Genomic DNA, 20,727 nt, shown 5'->3' on the forward strand with positions numbered 1-20,727 from the left:
ACTTTGGCCACATCGCAGATCGCTTTCGAGACACACGAGCGCCAGCAACGCATCCTTACGGTGTCTACCCAAGATGTCTCCTACGGCGTCCACAATTCGCATGGCCAACGCCACAGTAGACACCGCGGTTGCCTCCACTATGTACGGAGCGGAGAGCGAGGAGCCCATCAAGGCACCATAGCTATCGCTGGACAAGAACGCCCCTCCTCTCTTGCCTCACCTCCTGCCTCACGCACCGCAAGAGAGGACACGCATCCTGGTCTCATTCCTCGCGCACGCGAAATTGAACCTCGTTTGCTGGCTCACCCTTACATTCTTTCACTCATACGGAACCTCATGGCAACAGCAGAAATACAGCTGGAGTGTTCATATAATTGCTATCGTAATAAAATGTGTATCACTACCAATTGCAGCGGCCCTGTTCCTCTAAGTTTTCAGCTGCCCCGTTACAATCAACATAGTTGGCGTGCATGGCAATAGTTAGGTGAGCTATCTGACTGGCTACCCATGTTGTGTAGCAGTATTCAAATGCCTGGCCGTAAAAATATAGCAGTAATCAAGTGTCTTCTACTTTGCTGCTAGCGTAAATCTTCTGCAGCTGTGCAATTGTAAGCACGTTGTTGTTTTAAATGTTTTACACTTGTTTACACAGCAATATTAGCTCTGTGTTTGGCTAGTGGCTGCACCATGCAGGTCGCTGATGCTTGCGCACCCACCGATCTGTGAAAAGATCCAGCTCGGCTGTGTTTACTGGAATATCAGACGCACTTGGTGCTGCAACGAAACATTCTATAAGCGTGGTGCTTGGACAGCACTTGCTGGGGATCGACGGCCAGGCGACTAGCAGACAGGCTGGAGAGGCTTCGCGTGTTGGCTCCAAGACACTGGAAGTACATATCTGTCGTGACATCACGCCATCACACAGTGTCAGCAAAGGCAGAGCTTAGCCTCGATGGCTTGGCAAACAAGTTGAGGGGCAAAAGCATGGCTAGGGACGAGGGTAACTTGAGATCGTTTGTAGCTTTCTTAATAGGAGACGCTTCCCTTAAATTATGGTGCATGTATTTTACTGTAGCTGTACCATACACGCCTACGTTTCTCCAAGCCGTTTCAGGGAGCCTTTAAGTTTCGTTTGCACATGCCAAATTTTCATGCCTCTTTTTGCCTGCAATGCGGGATTGTACAAAGAATGTATCGAAGAAAAATGATTTGCAGTCACAACAGTGCCACAGACTAAACGGCTGGCACTTTTACAGTGGTATCACTTTCACCTGACGAATGAACAGCTCCCCCAACAAGGTGGCGAGTTTCACTTCAAGAGGTGCCATAGAAAATTGAAAATGGGGTTCTGGATACCAAGGGAAAAAGGGAGAGGGAGACCAGGAAAATGTAATTCTCCTGGCGCTTCTATACAACATCCCTTTGAGGAGCACTTTTAGCTGCATTCTTGACTTGTCACTGACTATACATGTTGAAGGCTAGGGCTAACTTGAAGGGACTGACAACCAATTCTAATGTACAATTTTTTTCTTTAGTACAATGGAGAGCTTACCGGTCTGAGGGTCTAATCATAAAGTCCTAAAGTGAAAAACACTGTGGAACATTTTTATGAGAATTTTTCTATCTGCAGTGAGGATGTAGTTGTTTACTAGAAGCATGCTGAAATTGGTGATAGGTGAGCATGATAATAGTTACACACTGGTATTAGCTGGAGGCAGATGACAAGTGCAGCTGCAGCTGTGAGTACGTAGTATTTTGTTTATCAAGTCTATCTTCCTGCGATTCCTGCTTTCCAAAGCAAGTTAAAGTATTTCTGCGATAATAGCTATGTGTTTTCATAGTTTACTGTCCAACTACTTTGGTATTTCACCAGTCAAAATGAAACCAATCAGATCGAAAATGAAACGACGCTTGTACACGTGACACAAAATTCAGCGTGTTGCTGTAGCCATGCATGTGCTTTTGCTTTCCAAAGCATACAACAAAGTGCAAGTGTCTAATAATATACCAACTGCAACTTAAGCAATAATTCTGCTATACTTAATAACAGTCGACTTACGTGCAATAATCTCGTAGAATACATCCGAAGTACCAAGATTTCACTTCCAGGTCAAGCCGCTTAATGGTTTTTGAGGCTTTCTTTGTCAATTTCAAATGATAATTCCTACTTAAATCGCAAACAGTGTGCTGGATTCTGTCACTATAAATTATGGTAATTTAATTTCTATTAACGTCTCACAACACATTCTGCCCAGTTGTCAGTCCTTTTAAGCACAATAGAAGACAAAAGATGAAAAGTGCCTCGGGGAGCTAGTCGTGCGTCAATTTTGCGTGCATTTGCAGCGTTCTTCACGCTCCGAAAAACACTTTTATGTAGCACGCATTGAGTAACAGAAAGCTGTATCGGGAGTTTTTCATGTCGCTCAACAATTTTTTCACTGACACGTTTAACATCAGCATCATCAGCCTATTTATGTCCACTGCAGGATGAAGGCCTCTCCCTGCAATCTCCAATTACCCCTGTCCTGTGCCAACCGATCACAACTAGCACCCGTGAATTTCCTCATTTCATCGCTCCACCTGGTCTTCTGCCGTCCTCTACTGCGCTTACATGACCTGCGCATTACATCTGCGCATTACATGACCTGCCCAGACTCATTTTTTTTCTCTTAATGTCTATTAGGATATCGTCTATAGCAGTTGGCTCTCTGATCCAAACCGCTCTCTTTCATATAATTACAATATCTGAGAAGTATATTAATCAATTACATGACTAATTACGTAATTAGGCAGAATTTAAAAAAATAATCTGAGTATCTACAAGTGATAGCAAACAATTCCCTTCGTTCAATCCAGCTATGCAGAATTATCATAGCTTTAAAGTTTGGCTAAAGTTACGTGGGACACCTTGTATATCTACCTAGACAGCCGTCTCACATTGTGTATCTCTGACTGTGACATAAAGACCACAGATTCACGTGGTCATGCAGAAATGAAATTCTGCTCACTTGCTCACTTCTTCTGCATTTGTGGAGCATGATTCGCTGGATATGAAAAGTCTTGCATGTTTTGTTTTGCAATTGCCTTCGTTTACACACATCACAGAAAAATAATGTCGAGCGACAAACAGTTTCTCATTATCTCATCCCCGATTGATGGCACAGCCTGTGCGCCATGACTATCAGATACCACAATTCGTTAAGTACAGGGCCATACCCAGGAATTATCTTTGGGAGAGGTTTTACAGGGTCAACGGTGCCCTTTTGGAATTATTCATATTATCTTGAAGTATTCATATTAACTTATTTGCATATGTAAATCAACCACACCACTGACATAGGGCAGTACAAACATACATTGCTGATGTAAATATTATACATTTAATACAAGGTGCCCTCGCTAACTTTAGCCAAGCTGTTCAGCGAAAATACATTAAGATTAAGAAGCTATGGAGCAAGATACAATTATAAGACGTACGGTGTTCATTCCTAAGACCTCTGCAGACCGAACACCGTAGGTCTTAAAATTGTGTCTTGCACCATGATGATGTTCTTTCAATAGCTTTTGTTTTTTTTTTCTTTTTCTTCTTCCCGTGAACAGCTTGGCTAAAGTTAACTGGGACACATGTAATGACGTATGTGAGTTGTGCTGAGCAGTAGTGATTGCCGCGGCGATAATTTATGGGGTTTAAGAATCTCCTAACATTCCTCCTGGTGATGGGCATCGGTTCATCACTTCAAAATATTCTGCAAGACAACAGCGTTGGCAATTAAGACTTCATACACTGACCTGAAAAAACAAACTTCTCTATGTGCCGAGCGCGACGCCGCTAGAAAATACCGAACGCCAACCGCAGGCGTGCGTTACTTTAGCGAGCGCTGCTCGTTGAGGTACTTGCACGCGACTACTGGTGCGTGCTAAGTTTCAGGGGCGCGATGGGGCAAGCACTTTCTGTTGTCTGCGCCTTTCGCGAACTTTGCTGCGCGGTGATGTATGTAATCGCCGATGACCTCACCCGAATGTCGTCGACCATTGCGGCAGTCAGGATGCCTCTCGAGTGCAAACTCGGCGCTAAAACGTCGAAATCAATGCACGCCACCAGAGCGCTGATCAAATCGGTATCCCTGAACTTCCTACGATGCTCCGGATCCATCGCGCGCGCACTCGATTACACCCAGCTTTTCAATGCGGAACACACAAAAGTAGCACCAGCTGAAGCACCGTTGACTCGCTGCACACACAAAGCACAACGAAGACAGACCGGAAGGCCCGTGACACGTAAAATGTGGAGAGGGGTAGCAATGTAACCAGCAAAGAGGAAGGTGTTGCGGGTGGTCGGACGTGTGAGCACAGAACACCTATGGTGTGAGCGTGTGAGCCAATGTTGACGCCGGCCGTGAAAATAGGCGAACCCGACAGCGGTCTTGCGGACATTCGCTCGCCGCTGCAGATTTGGCTCATTGCATTGGCAAGTGATTGAACAAGGCAGGCATATAACACGTGAAAAAATTTCGTAAAGTAGCTAGCAGGTAAAGTAGCTAAAGTAGTAAGCTACCAGTGTGCATAAGTATCACAGCATCAGAAGATAATGAAAAAGAAAAAAAAAAATAGGCCGCCTTTGCCCCGGGTGAGGATCGAACTCACGACCTTCAGATTATGAGACTGACGCGCTGCCTACTGCGCTACCGAGGCGGACGAGAAAGTGATCGTAAATTACTAATTAAAAAGAATAGCAGACCACATTTGTAGTGATTATTGATTGAATTTATTAAAGTTTGAATTAGAGTCCTGCCAACAATTCCTGAAAAAATTCACACAACACTCCAGCGTTGTTTTCTATCATTCAATGGACACCGATTAAAGGTAATCGCAAATTTGAGGCGGTTGAGGCCACTAACCAGGCGCTTTCAAAAATACGCTCGAGATGCAGTAGTAGACAACAGCTCTTTGCAGTAAGAGTACATGCGGCTTCGGTTTTCCTTTGTGAGGGTGTCAGACCGCTACTTATTGCGGTGATAGCTCCAAAACGATGGCAGAACCGGGGACGCTTCTGCGATGACGCCACAAGTGCAGCGCTGCGATCGACCGGCGTGCTTAGCGCGCGAAACTTAAACATGTTGTGTAAAGCTTCACGCATTTATGAACTAAACGCTTTCAAAGCAATTGAAGCTAATATAGCTCACAAGAAATGAACGCTACACACTGCTAGAATATATCAAAACGGTGTCTAAGCTTGCACATTTCCAATCACGGATCATGCAGTGTTCCTGTTCCTCATCGTTTCGGTTGCAGAAGACAAACACTCGCCTACTCGTTCCGTTCGGTAAGCACGCATATGTTATGAGACTTTTAGCAGTGCCTTATTACGGTACGGTAAGCGCGGTATACGGTACGGTATTACTGTTCCGTACTAAATTACCGCAATGCGTGTGCCGCTCGATGCGTACGGTAATCTGATAATGATGATAGCGTCTAACATTGGGGCTTTACAGAGTACAATAACTATGCGCTGAGCGCGAAATATTCATTTTGACGAATACTAGAAAGCTTTAGCTTGTTCATACACGCATCATTTTTTACAAAAGGGCCCGGCTACGGTAAACTTAGACACCAGTCACAAGGCCGGTGGCGACATCTTGTGACACTTCGTCCTGCAACACGTGAAACCTTTTGTTACATAGGTGTTTTTATCTAATCAATACATAAAAAAGGGTTTGTTTCTTGTAAATTGCACCGCTGCTGACAATTTACACCAGCAGATAAGTTGAATATAGTTAGTTACTGCAATAAAAACTCTGTGTCCCCTCTAAGTAAACTCTGCATCACTAGATGGCGCCACCTACCTGGTTTTTTTTTTTTTATGCCACTGTTTACTTGTCATTTCGTCGCCCCGCAGATGGTGGTTTAAAGTAACCTCTTGCCTTGGTATTATCATGGTAAAAAAAAGCACGCGAGAGGTGGACTCTGTGGCCGACATCAGCTTCTCACTGTTTTGGCTTGGTGCAGCTCAGCTCGCGACACACGGTGCTAGCCGAGCCTTACCGCCTCGTATGCCGTACGGAAAGTCATACCGTACGGTACAGTTCGCGCTTGCGCAGTCCTCGACCGGTACGGTATTACGCACTTACCGTACCGTATACCGTACTTTCCGTAGCACCGCTAAAAGTCCTACTACTTCGAAACATACGACGGTAAGAAGCCCGGAAGGAGCACCTGCACTATAGTGCCTAGTATACACTGCCTAGTCTGCCGTCCGCGGCCTCCCGGGTGGTACCGGACCGGATGCAATGAATGCCGGCGGCTGCTGCTAGGAGCGCTGCGGTGCAGGCGGGTGCCGTGGCACATCCGGTCTTCGTAACCCGCCGTGTTTCCACTGCATCGGCAAGCGGGCTGCTGCGCTTTTTGTTTTTATTAAGCCGTAGCAGCAGCACAGTTGAAATGTGGGCAGCTTATGACTGTTTAGGGTTTGTTTTGATTGCAACAGGCTTCTTTAGCGCTTGTCGCTTGCGTGAAAAGCTTGTGCTAGCTCAGCTCGGCTTCGAGCGGGGAACCTCATATGTTTTCTATGCTGGCGAAGAGAAAACGTAATTTTTAAGGCAGAAGCCTTAGATCTCCATGTTTCAAGGTCGTGTTGTGAGGTACAGAACATATCACACCATCCAAGGAAGGCCAGAAGCGAACCAAAGCATGTCCAGCCATGTATAAGAGATGATTAGTGATTAGCAAATTTAATTATTGACTAATGATTAAGGTGAATTAGGGGGATTAAGGTGGATTAGAGCGGATGAAGGAGAATTAGGGTGGATTACAGTAGGCTTTACAAGGCGTTCGCCTTTGTGTCTCTTGAGTGATAGGTATAAGGACACTTTTTTTATTCTAGCGATGGCAGCGCAATTTTTTAATGGTAAGCGTTAGATTGCATTCTTTTCTCAAATAAAGTAAAAGAATTTTAAGGTTACGTTATTGTTCTATTAATGTTATATTAATGCATAACCATTCGATCAAGGCCGTTGTAACCGATCATCTTTTGCAACGACTCGAATTACGCTGTTCATTCTTTTTATTTTATTTGCTGCTGTTTCTGCCTATTTATCTTACCGTTGTCCTCACAGGCTTGAATGTTTTTGATTTTTTGTAAAAAATGTTCCCAACCCCTCATAATGCCCATTGGGCCCCGAGGGTGTGATAATGAGTACATAAATTAGCCTGTAAAATGAACTGTGGTGTACTGTGTACTATACATTCTTCATACTAGATAAATACGCGCAGATACCTTTTTATTTCTGATATACGTGAACAAAAATAATGAACACATCTTTTATTTGAGCGGAACAAAGATTTTATTTAAGCGTAACAACAGTCGAACGCTGGCACAAGACAGCAGTACTAGATATGAGATTGATGTACACACATAAAGAAGATAGATCTAGTGGCAGTGACGCAGTTTAAGGAGCTTCTGCCGTTGCCTTTGCACTTCCCTCTCTTGGCCTTTTACAAAAAAATGGCTGTGGCTTAGCTAAGGTTAAGCCCAGGATGCGAAGCATACTAGCCTTTATTTTAGTTGTTGAATCACTGTTTAGCCTGGTGAACTGCTGTTGCTTGGCTATATTTGGTTCGGCTAGACGAAGAAACAACTCATGCGTTACTCTGCTTCGCCTTCAAGAGTGGAACGTGACAGCGTTCCCGTCGACCCGCCAAGGGGTGAAAGACAATGGGCTACGGCGCAGCGACTACGCGCCCCGCATTGGACGCGGTGAGCGTCGAGCAACGCAGCGTTTGGCGCGGCAACGAAATGTGCGCCTGAGCAAGCGACGCACGCCTGAGCCTTAGAAGCAGCTCGTTTCTAAGGCAACACCGCATTCACTAGAGGCGCTTTTGTACCGCTTTGAAGCATCGTACTCGAGGCTCAGTGGTAGCGTCTCCGTCTCACACTCCGGAGACCCTGGTTCGATTCCCACCCAGCCCATCTTGCAAGAGTTGAGCCAAAGCCACCTAGAAACAGTCTCTGTAGCACGCCGCAACCTTCGCTTCTCATTCCAACGAGCAGCTCTTGTTTCCACGAGGCATCTCACCTCGTGAGTGTCTAGCAGAGGCAAGCGCAGCTGCTTATATACCGCCGCGACGGCGCGAGTTGGAGCCCCGTTTCTCCTCTGTCGTGACGTCACGGTGTCACGTGGCATTGAAGGCGACACCGCCGCGCCTGAGGAGCTGGGTTGAGCTCTAGTAGTGTGCTTCGCATAAAACCGAAACCTCAAGAAAACATATTGGCGGCGAGGAGTTACGGAGTCGCCATCTGTCGGAAGCGCCTCGCTGGAGTAGTATGAGGGATCACGCGGCGCGCTCCTCATAGGTTTTGCTGTCAGCGCTCACTGAAAACACCACGCGCGAGCTCTCCCGGACATTTCTGTAAGTACTTTCGAAACGAGAGAATTTTTTACTGTCTAAATAATAATGTTGGACAAACTGAAAGCACACAATCGTTTACAGACGCTATCTCTTTACCGAACACGTACAGTGAACGCCACTGCGCGCGGTCGCCGCGATGGAGTCTCCCAAACCGGCGTCTTGCGTGAAAGGTAGGTAAACGCTGAGAGCAAACTATGTGGAATATGTCCTTATAGTGTTTATATAACTAAATGGAGCGTAATAGAACGAAGCCTCAATGCAGCGATCGCGCAGATTCGCTGCGACAATACCCTAGAGGGAAATGTGGCGCTAGTGTCTACGGGGGTTCTCATGAGCGTCGCCTCAACCTACATGGGAATGATGGGAAGTACAGGCTTCGGATTGACTTCGGTCTTTAGACTAGTGGCGTTTGCTTCTGGCGCAGTAAACAACGCTATACTCAAATATTATCGCGTAAAATATAATTCTATTTCCGCAGTATGTTATATGATGCACAACACGCTACATAAACTTTGCATGACGTTGAGATGGAAGCATGGTTTACTATGGTTTGTCAGCAGGACACGCCAGGGTATGCATACTTGTGCGATTCTGTTCCCAATTTAACGCCAAAAAATAATTATTTATTCATTTTTGCAACAGCAAAACAACCGTGCATGTACTTATATAAAAATACTCATCAAGTATTTCTGGAAATAAAAATGTTGTATTGTGACAAAGCGTTGCGCCCTTGAGAGGAATTCTACAAGTGTCGTCTGCTACGACGCCTGCTCGCTGCAAACGCGAGACTTTTCTCGCAGACGACCGGCACTTGCGAACTCTCTCGCTCTTTCGAAAGGTTGCGTCGGCTGTCACAATTGCTGAACGCCTTCATGTAATTTTAAGCACATCTGCTGCCGTGCTACGCAGGACGCTAGTGGCCTCCTACGAGTATGCTTCATCATATCTTATATTGGCGTACCGCTTCCGAAGCGTTACAGCGTGGCTTTGCGGGTACCCATTGTGCGACACTAGACTACAGCTAGGAAGCAGCTATCTTTCCTACCACAAGTAAGTTTGTGTTCTCAAAGTCCTAAAACACGCATTTCAATGAGCACATAAACGAGCACATCATGAAGCCCTCAATAAAATTTGATTGTCAAGCCACTAGAAGTACAATTGTATATGTCTTGTATCAGTAGAGCCTTCTTTGTTCTATTCTGAAGTTTCATAAAGCACGTAACGCTACAGTGCCAACCTAACACACTTAACAAACAAAGGTCTAAACGCTCAAAACATGTTCTTTCAACGTTTACGATGCCGCCGCTTTCTCGTCACGGCTTCGACGCCACACCGCGACACAAGCATCGTCCCAGTCGCTGGCCCAGCGCGCTATCGCCACTCTGAGCAACCTAACAAACGCAGAGAGCTTTGCGTTGCACTGTCCAACTGCAGGTTATAGCAATTGCGCTTGGAGCGAAACCGAAACTTTTAAAAAAATACTTGTACACTAGTTCGCCAGTCAACAGAATGCCAATCCGAAGCCTGTACTTCCCATCATTCCCATGTAGGTTGAACGATCGCAGCGCCAGATTTGCCTCTAGGTATACTAATACGAAACTCTATGGCTGCGACCGACTGCGCGTTTGCATGCTTGTCCGCGCACTGTTTCGCTTTCTCCACGCGCACGTTTTCGCACCGTGTCATGAGCTTCAGGCCGCAGAATATGCGAATTTGACAGTATACAAACAACCACTGTTGCGTGGGTGCTATCAGAGCTGTTCAAAAATAATTTCATTGTAGAGACTTCGACGCCTACGGGGACTGTGATGTACCGTCGCGACGATTCAATCTTTTTTTTCTTCTAAATTCTTTCACTTGCGTTTCACGAAATAGCGATAACGTGGCCTAGAACGTGCGCGCATCACCATTGGTAGGTCGCGTATGTTGTCTTAAGCAAGAAAACAAGCGCGTTGGCGCCAACATGCGATGACTCATTCCGTTTTCCGGGGACACGCATCCTAGCTATTGAAGCAGACGATGGCTTGTACGCAGCAGACGACGGAAGCGAGAAGCGTTTTTGACGGAATAATCATACGCTTTGAGATAGCTGCTTTATTTTTACTGCGGAGGAAAACTGTTTCTGGATTCTGAATTCTGGACATTCCGCCATTTTCTTCGATGCGTGACGTAGGCGCGACGCAAACAAAATGGCGCTGGTGGCCCGGTTTTGCTTACGTAACGTGACGCCAACTTGACGTTTTGCCTAAGAAACTGAAATGAAGGCACTGAATGTAGCGTTATCGGTAAAGTAGAACAGTTTTCCTCCGCAGTAAAAATAAAGCAGCTATCTCAAAGCGTATGATTATTCCGTCGAAAACGCTTTTCGCTTCCGTCGTCTGCTGCGTACAAGCCGTCGTCTGCTTCAATAGCTAGGATGCGTGTCCCTGGAAAACGGAATCGCATGTTGGTGCCAACGCGCTTGTTTTCTTCCTTGAGACAACATACGCGACCTACCAGTGGTGATGCGCGCACGTTCTAGGCCACGTTATCGCTATTTCGTGACACGCAAGTGACTCAGCCCGACTCGGCTGGCTGAGAAACGGCCGAATATCACCGATAGCGTTGCGCGCGCCAGAGATATCCACTAGAGCGACGCAAGCGCCGGCGCTGCCATCTCTTGTTCATTTCGCTGGTTTCTCGCACCACGGGAGGAAACTTTAAGGCACCGCCTTGCGTACATTTCTTTTTATAAATTAGAAAGAGGCCGTTGTCATAACGTCTGATTGTGCGAAAAGGCATTAATCTCGATTACAATACAGATGCAGCAGTGAAAAGTGGACAACATTGCTGAAAGTTTGCTATATTCAACCAATATTATTTCGTATAAACGCGTTCTTTTAAAAAACGATGGCCCCAAACACAAATGCCAACACCACCCGAGAGCGATGCAAATACTATGAGCACGCGTTATGAACAAAATATTTTCGTGGCGCCAAACGACGGGGAAAATGTGGCGATACGCATTCCTCTCGGCTGCCATTGCATATGGCTGCCCATTAGCATAGTTCGCGCGGCTCGTCGCAGTAAAAATTATGGCGGAAAATCTCAGCAATGGCGGCCCAGCGCAACGTCACGTATCGTCAAAATGACGATTACGAAACAGCCCTTCCTGTGACGCTCCTCACGAGATATTCCTTCAGCCAATCAGCAAGCTGGCATGGCGCATATCTTGGATCGCCACCACATATTCGCGCAATTTCAGATGCATTGCACTGGCTTCTGCACGCTACCGCTCACATTCTTTTTGAAGCGCTAACAACACAATATATCTGGCAAGGACCACAAAAATGTATTAGTCCATAAAATTTGCAGCTCCACGTCACGTTTCGTCATCTTGATGAAAACGCAAAATTGCATTTCGCAATACTTCCGCTTCCCGGCACAAATTTCAAAACACGTAACCTCTCGACAGCCAATCAGAGAGTAAACATGGCGGATAATGGCGGCCGTGCAGCCGCCATGCGTGTCCAGAATAGAACCCCTGAAGTATGTTTAAGAATGTTGGGTTGCATGGGATTCCTTTCATGTTGCATCAGCCAGAAATGAGGTTGCCAGGTTTCACTGAAGAAAACAAACAAACAAATGCGCACGCACATACACACACACAGAGATATTTAGAAACACAGTGCTTCCCGTGCACGTATAGAATGTGCGAATCCGGCAGGAAAAACCACAACAAGAAATCAGCAAGCTCCGTACGTACATGCATGATCTCCGCGACAACCATAACTGCCGATCCCGGAGGCCTTGTGCAGTACCATTATTTTTCCTCTTGCCAGCAATGACTCCAAGCTACAGCGACAGGTGGCACTGCAGTAGACCGGTGTTTGATGGAATTCTGGAAGAGGAAGGCATAGGTGACGATTGTCTACAGATTTTGAGAGAGCTTTACCTAGAAAATACCGTTTGTGTTGAATGGGAACGGATGAGGAGCGAGGAGAAAGCTGATATCAACAAGGGAATGAGGCAGGGGTGCCCTTTGTCACCACTGCTGTTTATGATGTACATGGTGAGGGTGGAGAGGGCGCTAGAGAAAAGTAATATCGGGTTTAATCTCTCATGCAGACTGGTGGGTACTGTATTAGAGCAGTAACTTCCAGGTTTATTTTATGTGGATGATATTGTGTTGCTAGCTAACAAGCAAAGTGATTTGCACCGTCTGGCTAATATCTGAGGACAGGAAGGCAAGAATTTAGGTTTGAAATTTAGTGTTAGAAAATCAGGGCGTTATGGTATTCAATGGAAACAGCGAACAGGCAGTGGTAATACAGGGCCAGGAAATACCTCGGGTAACTAAAGAATATATATACCATGTTATATGGATAAAAGAAGGCAATGGATATATAGAAACAATGGAAAAAAACAATATAGTGCCTTAGTTCAGCGTGTCTACGCGGCGCTCAGCAGCTTTGCGGAGCGGAAGCGCGAATGCGCATGCCCCGTCCTCTTAGCCGTAAGTGGGCTAACGGAGCGAGGAACACGGTCCGCTTAGCGCGCTGCGCAGCGCTTTGGCTAGCGTTGGGGTCAAAAAGGATTGGATTGGATGCAAAAAGCAAGCTCACTGGCTATCACGTTGCGTTCCCCATGACGGCGCTTTATTTTCTATTGGATAAAATGGACCCCGGTAGCGCATTACAAGCGCACGTCTAGACACTTCATGGACAAATAATATATTGTTACGTTTCGCCTACGACGCGCGGTGTAGCCTGCGCGGATGCAGCGGACGCCGAGGCTTCATTCAAAGCGGCGGACATTTTTGCCCGTTCGGAGCGGCCGCGACGCATCCCCGCCGAGCGCGTCCCGGCATGTTCAGTGCCACGTGTCTTTGTGTGTGCGTGTGTGTGTGTGTGCCCACGCTTGTCAAAGCGCGGCAGCCGGGGAGAGGAGCTCCCCAAGTGTGAAGCGAGGAGGACTGACCGGCGCCGGCCCGGCTGATGCGTCACTACACTCGTCTCTACATGTCTCAGTCCGTCCGTGCCTCGCTGTCACGTGGTGTCATCTCGTGACCTTCCTTCTTGCCCGCGACGCCAAGAGTATAAAAGCAGCTGCTCCCGGACGCCAAGAGAGGCTACGATTTCTTCTGTTGGGTAACGTGCTCTCCCGTCTCTCTACTTCGGTCGACCTGACCGCCCGCTCTTTGCGATGCTAGAATAAACAAGTTGTTCTGTTAGCAGTCGCCTCATGCTTTGCTGGGACCTTCGGATGCTTCCAGTGTGCCCCAGGCCGCCAGGCCAACGCTATCCTTGGGGCTTGCGACTCATTTGCAACAACGGGCGCCAACGGTCCGGTTGCAACAACAGGTGTCAGCACTGAGGTTCCGACAGCTGGTGGCAGCGCTGAGATTCCAACAGCCGGTGCCATCGGTGCGGATCAAACATCTGGTGGCAGCGGTGGGATTCCAACAGCCGGTGCCATCGGTGCGGTTCAAACATCTGGTTGCCAGCGGTGAGATCGCGACAACGGAGGCCAGCAGCGAAGATATGCGGTTGTCTGTATGCTGAGCAGCACAACGACCATCCGGGAGCAGTGCAACGAGCCCTGTGTGATGACTGGTTGCCTGCAGCGGAACGACTGCGCTGAATTCTTGGCTGCGAGGTTTGGTGAGTGCGGGACTTTCTTCTTCTGAGTTTTGCCAGGCTTTTGTTAGTGTCAGAAACAGAGCTGGTAATTGTGGTTGTCGTTGCTGCCGGGTTAGTTTGCGGCAAGACAATAGTAGGCAGTAGAGAAAGCAGCATTCAGAGCAGCCATGGATTTGAAGTCGTTGCGCAAACCGAAATTGTTGGAGCTTGCAAGAGAGTTGGGTCTGGATGTCTCAGACAAACTCAGAAAACCAGAACTGCTGAGGGCTATTCTTGAGTTAGAAGCTGAGGATGACGAGCTGTCGGAATGCCTTGAGACCATTGAGGAAAGGGCAAAAAGACAGGAGCGCGAACTTAAAGAACAGAAAGAGCGAGAGCAACAAGAGAAAGAAAAAGAGCGAGAGCAACAAGAGAAAGAAACAGAGCGTGACCGTCAACACGCTTTGGAAATGAAGCGTCTCGAAGTAGAGATGGAACGCGCTCGTAATGGAAGTCAGGCACACGGTGCAGGAGAACGAGTATTGTTCAAAATGACTGACCTGATGCGGCCGTTTAAGCTTGGAGAGGACATTGGTTTGTTCCTGGTTAACTTTGAGCGAACGTGCGAGAAGCAGGGGTTCTCTCGGGAAACGTGGCCACAGCGCTTGCTCACTTTGTTACCCGGCGAGGCGGCCGACGTAGTCGCTCGCTTGGAGAGAGAGGAGGCAGAGGATTTCGACAAAGTGAAATCGAGTCTGCTAAAAAAGTACAGGCTGTCAGCGGAGGCGTTCCGTCGGAAGTTTCGAGAAAATGAGAAAGGCAAAAGTGAGTCATATACAGAGTTTGCCTACAGGCTAATGTCAAACATGCAGGAGTGGCTCAAAGAAGAGAAAGCGCTTGGTGACCACGAGAAAGTTCTGCAGTGTTTCGGGCTGGAACAGTTTTATAGTGGGTTACCTGAGAACGTGCGGTACTGGGTCTTGGACAGGCCAGACGTTAGTACGGTGGCTAGAGCTGCTGAGCTAGCCGAAGAGTTTGTGACGCGTCGGGCTCGCGGAGCTAAGGACGGTCAAAAGGGTGAATTTGGCTCCAAGTTTGAGAGGCCGAAGTTCACGCCCATGAGAGCAAAGGGGGACACACGTAGTGCGGATGCGAGTGAAAGCAGTCCGACCGAACGTAAGGAGACGGCGGCAGCCGAAGCCGAACGCAGAAAGCGGTTCGAGACGAGGCAAGTGCGCGTGTGTTATACGTGCCAAAAGCCGGGTCACTTTTCGGCGCAGTGTCCGGAAACAAAAACAAAAGTCGTGTTTTTATCGTTATGCAGCACTCACGAGAACATGAAGCTTCTCGAGCCTTACATGCGAGACCTCCTCGTGAACGGGAAGGAGTGCCGAGTGCTTCGCGATTCCGCAGCTACGATGGATGTAGTTCACCCCTCTTACGTAGAACCCGATATGTTCACGGGCGAGTGCGCATGGATTAAGCAAGCCGTGGAAGCTCATAGCGTGTGTCTGCCCGTAGCAAAAGTGCTTATTGAAGGTCCTTTCGGAACACTTGAGACGGAGGCGGCAGTGTCATCTATGCTGCCCCCCCAGTACCCGTACCTATTTTCGAACAGGTCCGATCACCTCCTGCGCGAGAAGGGGCTTTTGTTTGGTGAGGCTAGCGTTCAGGCCTTAACCAGATCGAAGGTTCGGGAGCTCGCTGCAAAGGCGGTAGTTGCGGGGCCGACGTTGTCGAACAATGAAAAAGGGTCAGAGGCGCAGCAAGCTGATATTCAGAGCACGCCCGAACTGAATAAAGTTGAGCCTGTAGCGTTAAAGGCACCAGATACTGGAGAAGAAATTCCCGCTGCGGGAAAGTTAGAAGAGCTATCTGCAGACTTGCTCATCGCGCCTACGTCAGACGGACTTAATAGGTTGCTAAAAGTCAGCCGGTCGGCTTTGATAGCCGAGCAAAAGAAGGATGGCAGCCTAGAAAACATACGCTGCATTGTCAAGGAAGGTATCGCCAAGAAAAATGCTCGTTTTGTGGAAAGAAGTGGGGTCCTGTACCGGAAGTATCTAGACCGCAGGGCAGTGGAGTTCGATCAGCTGATCGTGCCTCAATGCTATCGTCAGGATCTGTTGCGCTTGTTGCATGGGGGTTCGTGGTCCGGACACCTAGGAGTTAAGAAAACTAAGGACCGTCTCTTGCAAGAGTACTATTGGCCAGGGTGTTTTCGGGACGCAGACCACTTTGTGAAGACATGCGACACCTGTCAGCGGGTGGGCAAACCAGGGGACAAATCGAGGGCGCCGTTGAAGTTGGTACCTATCATTACGGAGCCTTTTAGACGGCTCGTTATTGATACAGTGGGACCTCTGCCGGTAACAGCCACGGGGTACAGACACATTTTGACTGTGATCTGCCCAGCGACAAAGTTCCCTGAAGCAGTGCCGCTTAAAGAACTCAGCTCAGTTGAGATAGTCAATGCACTACTGTCCATATTTGCGCGAGTTGGTTTTCCTGCGGAAATCCAATCAGATCAGGGCACAGTGTTTACTAGCGCTTTGACGACGGCCTTTCTCGAAAGGTGCGGGGTAAAGCTGTTACACAGCTCAGTGTACCACCCCCAGTCGAATTCCGTTGAGAAGCTCCACTCCATCATGAAGCGCGTGTTGAGAGCCTTGTGGTTTGAAGAACAAAAATGGCAACTCTCCTGAAGTCACTTTGCAGTGTCCTGTGTGAACCTGCACGTGAGAACGAGGCCTTCTCGGTGCGCTGCGCTCAAGAAACGCCGAGGGACGACCGACTTCGGTTATGAGCATTATCGAGCGACATCCCTCCGGACAGCGGATGCAGTCCCCTGACCATCGGGATCTCCTTCCCCCGGCGGGGCGGTCTGTTACGTTTCGCCTACGACGCGCGGTGTAGCCTGCGCGGATGCAGCGGACGCCGAGGCTTCATTCAAAGCGGCGGACATTTTGGCCCGTTCGGAGCGGCCGCGACGCATCCCCGCCGAGCGCGTCCCGGCATGTTCAGTGCCACGTGTCTTTGTGTGTGCGTGTGTGTGTGTGTGCCCACGCTTGTCAAAGCGCGGCAGCCGGGGAGAGGAGCTCCCCAAGTGTGCATATCCAGCTTTTCTGGACACGTACCAACTAGCGCCCCAAGCGGCCCCGGCACGAAGCTAGCGCGTTTTCAATGGAACGAGCGGGTTTTTCGCGAATAACAAAAGCTGCAGGTCGATTATTGAAAAACGCAGGCGACAGACGTGTTCTGGAAGACAATCCACACGAGCCAAATGCAGTGATCACGCTATGGCACGTAAGAATTTTGTTCCCACAGCGGTTAAAGGTTTAGCAATGGGAGCCTATGGAAACGACGAAAATTTGTACTCGATTTTCGAGGCACGAACGGTGCCTGTAATTAACCTACGACGTCTATCGTAATACGCAGTGCAGCGTATGTAGTCCGGAGACTCAGCTTTCGATTGATGCCTATCTCGACTCTCCACACATGGCGCAACATTGTTCCCAAAAGCGTTTTTTGAAACACTGTCGTGAAAATTCACGTGGTATCTATAAAAACATAAGCGTAACACAGGGCGAAGCCTCGGAAGCCGTGGCCGAGCGGTAGAATCGCGCGCACCTTTCGTCTCCCTTCGCGGTAGCCGCGGTTCGATTCCCGCTTCGCACTTTTTTTTTAAGCCGCATAGGGCCTAGTTTTATAGTCTGTCACTAGATGGCAGAAACACAAAATCCAATATTTGCTTTCGGTTCTGGTTTTGCAGCGTTGCAGTTTCTTTTTTTTTTTTAGAAGCCGCATAGGACTTAGTTTTACAGTCTCCCAACAGATGGCAGAAACACAAAGCTCATGGTTTGCTTTCGGTTCTAGTTTTCCAGTGGTTCTCTTGAAATATTATGTTTTCTATTTTCCTTCCTAAAACATAGCAGTGTTGTGTTCATTAGTTAGGTCACCGCATTTATGAATATTTTATTCATTGGACATCATAACTAGAAGCTTGCGCATAGCTTTGTGTTATGCAAAAAAAAAAAAACACTTTAGTGCTTTGTAGCGTGGAACCTGGGAGAACAAAATGGCTATTCTTATTGCGTTCTTCTGGAAGGTCCGTTTTCACGACTTTCGCCTGTCCTTAATGGCACATACTCCGAGCGAATTAGGTCCACCTGGGCCACAATGCCACCCGGTGGCCAGTGCCATTCCTATGCAACATTCGTGCGGAACAAAGGGTCTGCTAAGCTGAGTCGCTGCCCGAACGTTAACTATTTCTAAAGATTCATTCAAATAAAAAATGCGCCAACTAGGAGAAGACGTGCAGCGTGTGGATTAATAGCTACTGTTAATGTGTTGCCTACAGCCAAGTGGTATGAATGTGTAGGTGTGCCCGTAAAAAATCCATTTGAATGAATGTCTCGTGTTGTGGCTGCCCCGGTCGCTCTACAGAGAAGCTAGCTTGGCTAGCCGTCAGTATTTAGGATCAACACATGGCGTCGCTCGTTCGGTGCAGTTGCTTTTAATGCGCAGCATTCGTTGTCGATTGCTTTTAATGCGCAGCATTCGTTGTCGAGTACCCCAGTAATTTGGTAGCAAAATCGTGCAAAATCGTGTCTGTAACGCCAAAAAACTTGACGCATTTCCCATATGAATACATAGGTCTTCATAAAAAGGGTTGGGGTGGCCAACTTGAAATTGGAAGTGCCATCAGCATCAATTTGGGCGTGATACAGGGATGGGCCAAGCTGAATTTGGTAGTGATATGGGAGTGGCCCAACCTAAATTTGGGGTGAAATGGTAATGAGTCAAACTGAATTTGAGCCTGATATGGGGGTGGCCCAACCTAAATTTGAGGTGATATATGGGTGGGTAAGCCTAAGTTTGGGGGAATATGGGGGGTGGGCCAGCCTGGATTTGGGGATGATACGGGGGTGGGAGAACCTAAATTTGGTGGGATATGGGTAGTGGGACACCTTAACCATGGGGGTGACATGGGGCTGGGCGAAGCTGAATCGGGGGTGTAATGGGGATGGGCTAACCTAAATGTGGGATTGATTTGCGGTGGGCCATCCTAAATTTGAGGTGATATAGGGGTGGGCCAGGCTAAGTTTGGGGCTGATATGGGGGTGGGCCAACCTGGATTCGGGGATGATATGGGGGTGGGCCAACCTAAATTTGGGGTGACATTGGGACCGGCTAACCTGACCACGGCGGTGATGTGCGGCGGCGCCAAGCTGAATTGGGGGGTGATATATGGGTGGACTAACCTTAATTGGTGTGTGATTTGCAGTGGGCCATCATAAATTTGAGGTGATCGAGGGGTGGGCCAGCGCTAGTTTGGGGCGGATATGGGGGTGGGCCAACCTCGATTTGCAGGTGGTATTGGAGTGGGCCAACCTAAATTTGGTGGTGTTGTGGAGGCAGCACAATTTGTATTCGGGGGTGATATGGGGTTGGTCCTACCTAAATGTGGGGGCAATCTCGAGGTCGGCCAATCTGAATTTGGGGGCGATATGGGGGTGGACAAGCCTAAATTTTGGGGTGCGCCGACTCGAAATTTGGACGTCGATTTACGGAAATTCGTGCGTGCATGCACCAACTTGAAAATTAGAGGTGGCCCAATTGAAATTTGGGATTGCGATTTGAGTTTAAGAGGAAGCTTTAGCTCGGGCCCAACTCCGACGCGGCGTATTCAAATACATGTAAAACGCAAAAACGTTTTTATGAGATAACCCCTGGACCGATTTTGATGAAATTTGTTGCATTTGAAAGAGAAAGTTAAATTCTAGTGACTGTTGTAGCGGAATTTCTATTTAGGGCTTGAATTTTCTTGAAACGATTTTCAAATATTTTACCGTTTGAAAAAAATAGAAGCACGATGTTTACAAATTCATAGCTCTGCATAAAGAATTCACATCGCGGTTCTGTAAACGGCATCCATTAGATCATTCAAAGCGGACAAATTCAATATGTCATTTTACATCTTACATGAATTTGTTACGTTGGTTACGACGGTTTTGCAAAAGTTGTATTTCCCTATGATTAAAATTTTTTTATATTCATGTGTAACATATCAATTTTGTCCGCTTTGGATGTACTACTAGATGCAATTCACAGAATTGTATTATCATATTTAGTGGTTGAGTTACAGAGTTGTTAAGTTCATAGTTTCGTTTTTTGAAAATTTTCGATTTTCGGCAATTTTTAACGAAAAATTGACAACCTAACTCAAGAATTCGAAACCAACAGTCACTAGATTTTAAGTTTTTCTTTTAAATGCAACAAACCTCGTCAAATGTGGTGCAGTGGTTGCCGAAAAAAACGAATTCTCCTTATACATGTATTTAGATAGGAGCACTCGAGCTAAAGCTTCCTCTAAGGCTGGGCGAAAAGAAAATCGGGCGTGGCCGAATTTAAATTTGAGGGGGGTGGGCCAATTTAAATTTGAGGGTGTGCCAACTTGAAATTCGGGGGTGAGCCTACTTAATGTTTGGGGTGGGCCAATTGAAATTTGGGGGCCTGTTTACGAATAGTTAGACAACACCAGTGGTGTTTCTGCATCTTTTTCATCATCGCAAAGTACGTACATTAATAATTGTTAGCCAATACCCCTCAAAGTGAGCTACCACTCGAGCCTTCCCAGCCCACTGAGCTAATAATGTCACAGGAGTGCTCTCATCGTGACGACTGCGACGTTCATTGTGGAGATCCACAAGAACAAATC

The 20,727-nt window shown here is 47.5% G+C and overlaps 1 protein-coding gene and 1 non-coding gene across 3 annotated transcripts in view; both read right to left on the bottom strand.

The window, feature by feature from the left end:
• Positions 1–12,286, bottom strand: part of LOC135920431 (caspase-7-like) — an 85,911-nt gene extending 73,625 nt beyond the window's left edge. The window contains exon 1 of one of the 2 annotated variants that reach the window (XM_065454699.2): positions 12,152–12,286. In XM_065454699.2, coding sequence (XP_065310771.1) covers positions 12,152–12,175 — 24 coding nt within the window. In that variant the 5' untranslated portion in view covers positions 12,176–12,286. Of the gene's footprint in view, positions 1–4,015; positions 4,456–12,151 lie in introns of those variants that run through there. The other variant, XM_065454698.2, reaches the window with a different exon arrangement.
• On the bottom strand, positions 4,620–4,692 carry TRNAM-CAU (transfer RNA methionine (anticodon CAU)). The gene has a single exon. It is a non-coding gene; the product is annotated as a tRNA-Met (tRNA).
• Positions 12,287–20,727: the final 8,441 nt, after the last annotated feature.

Source organism: Dermacentor albipictus, chromosome 2 (genome assembly GCF_038994185.2).
Source record: "Dermacentor albipictus isolate Rhodes 1998 colony chromosome 2, USDA_Dalb.pri_finalv2, whole genome shotgun sequence".
Taxonomy (NCBI): Eukaryota; Metazoa; Arthropoda; class Arachnida; order Ixodida; family Ixodidae; genus Dermacentor; species Dermacentor albipictus.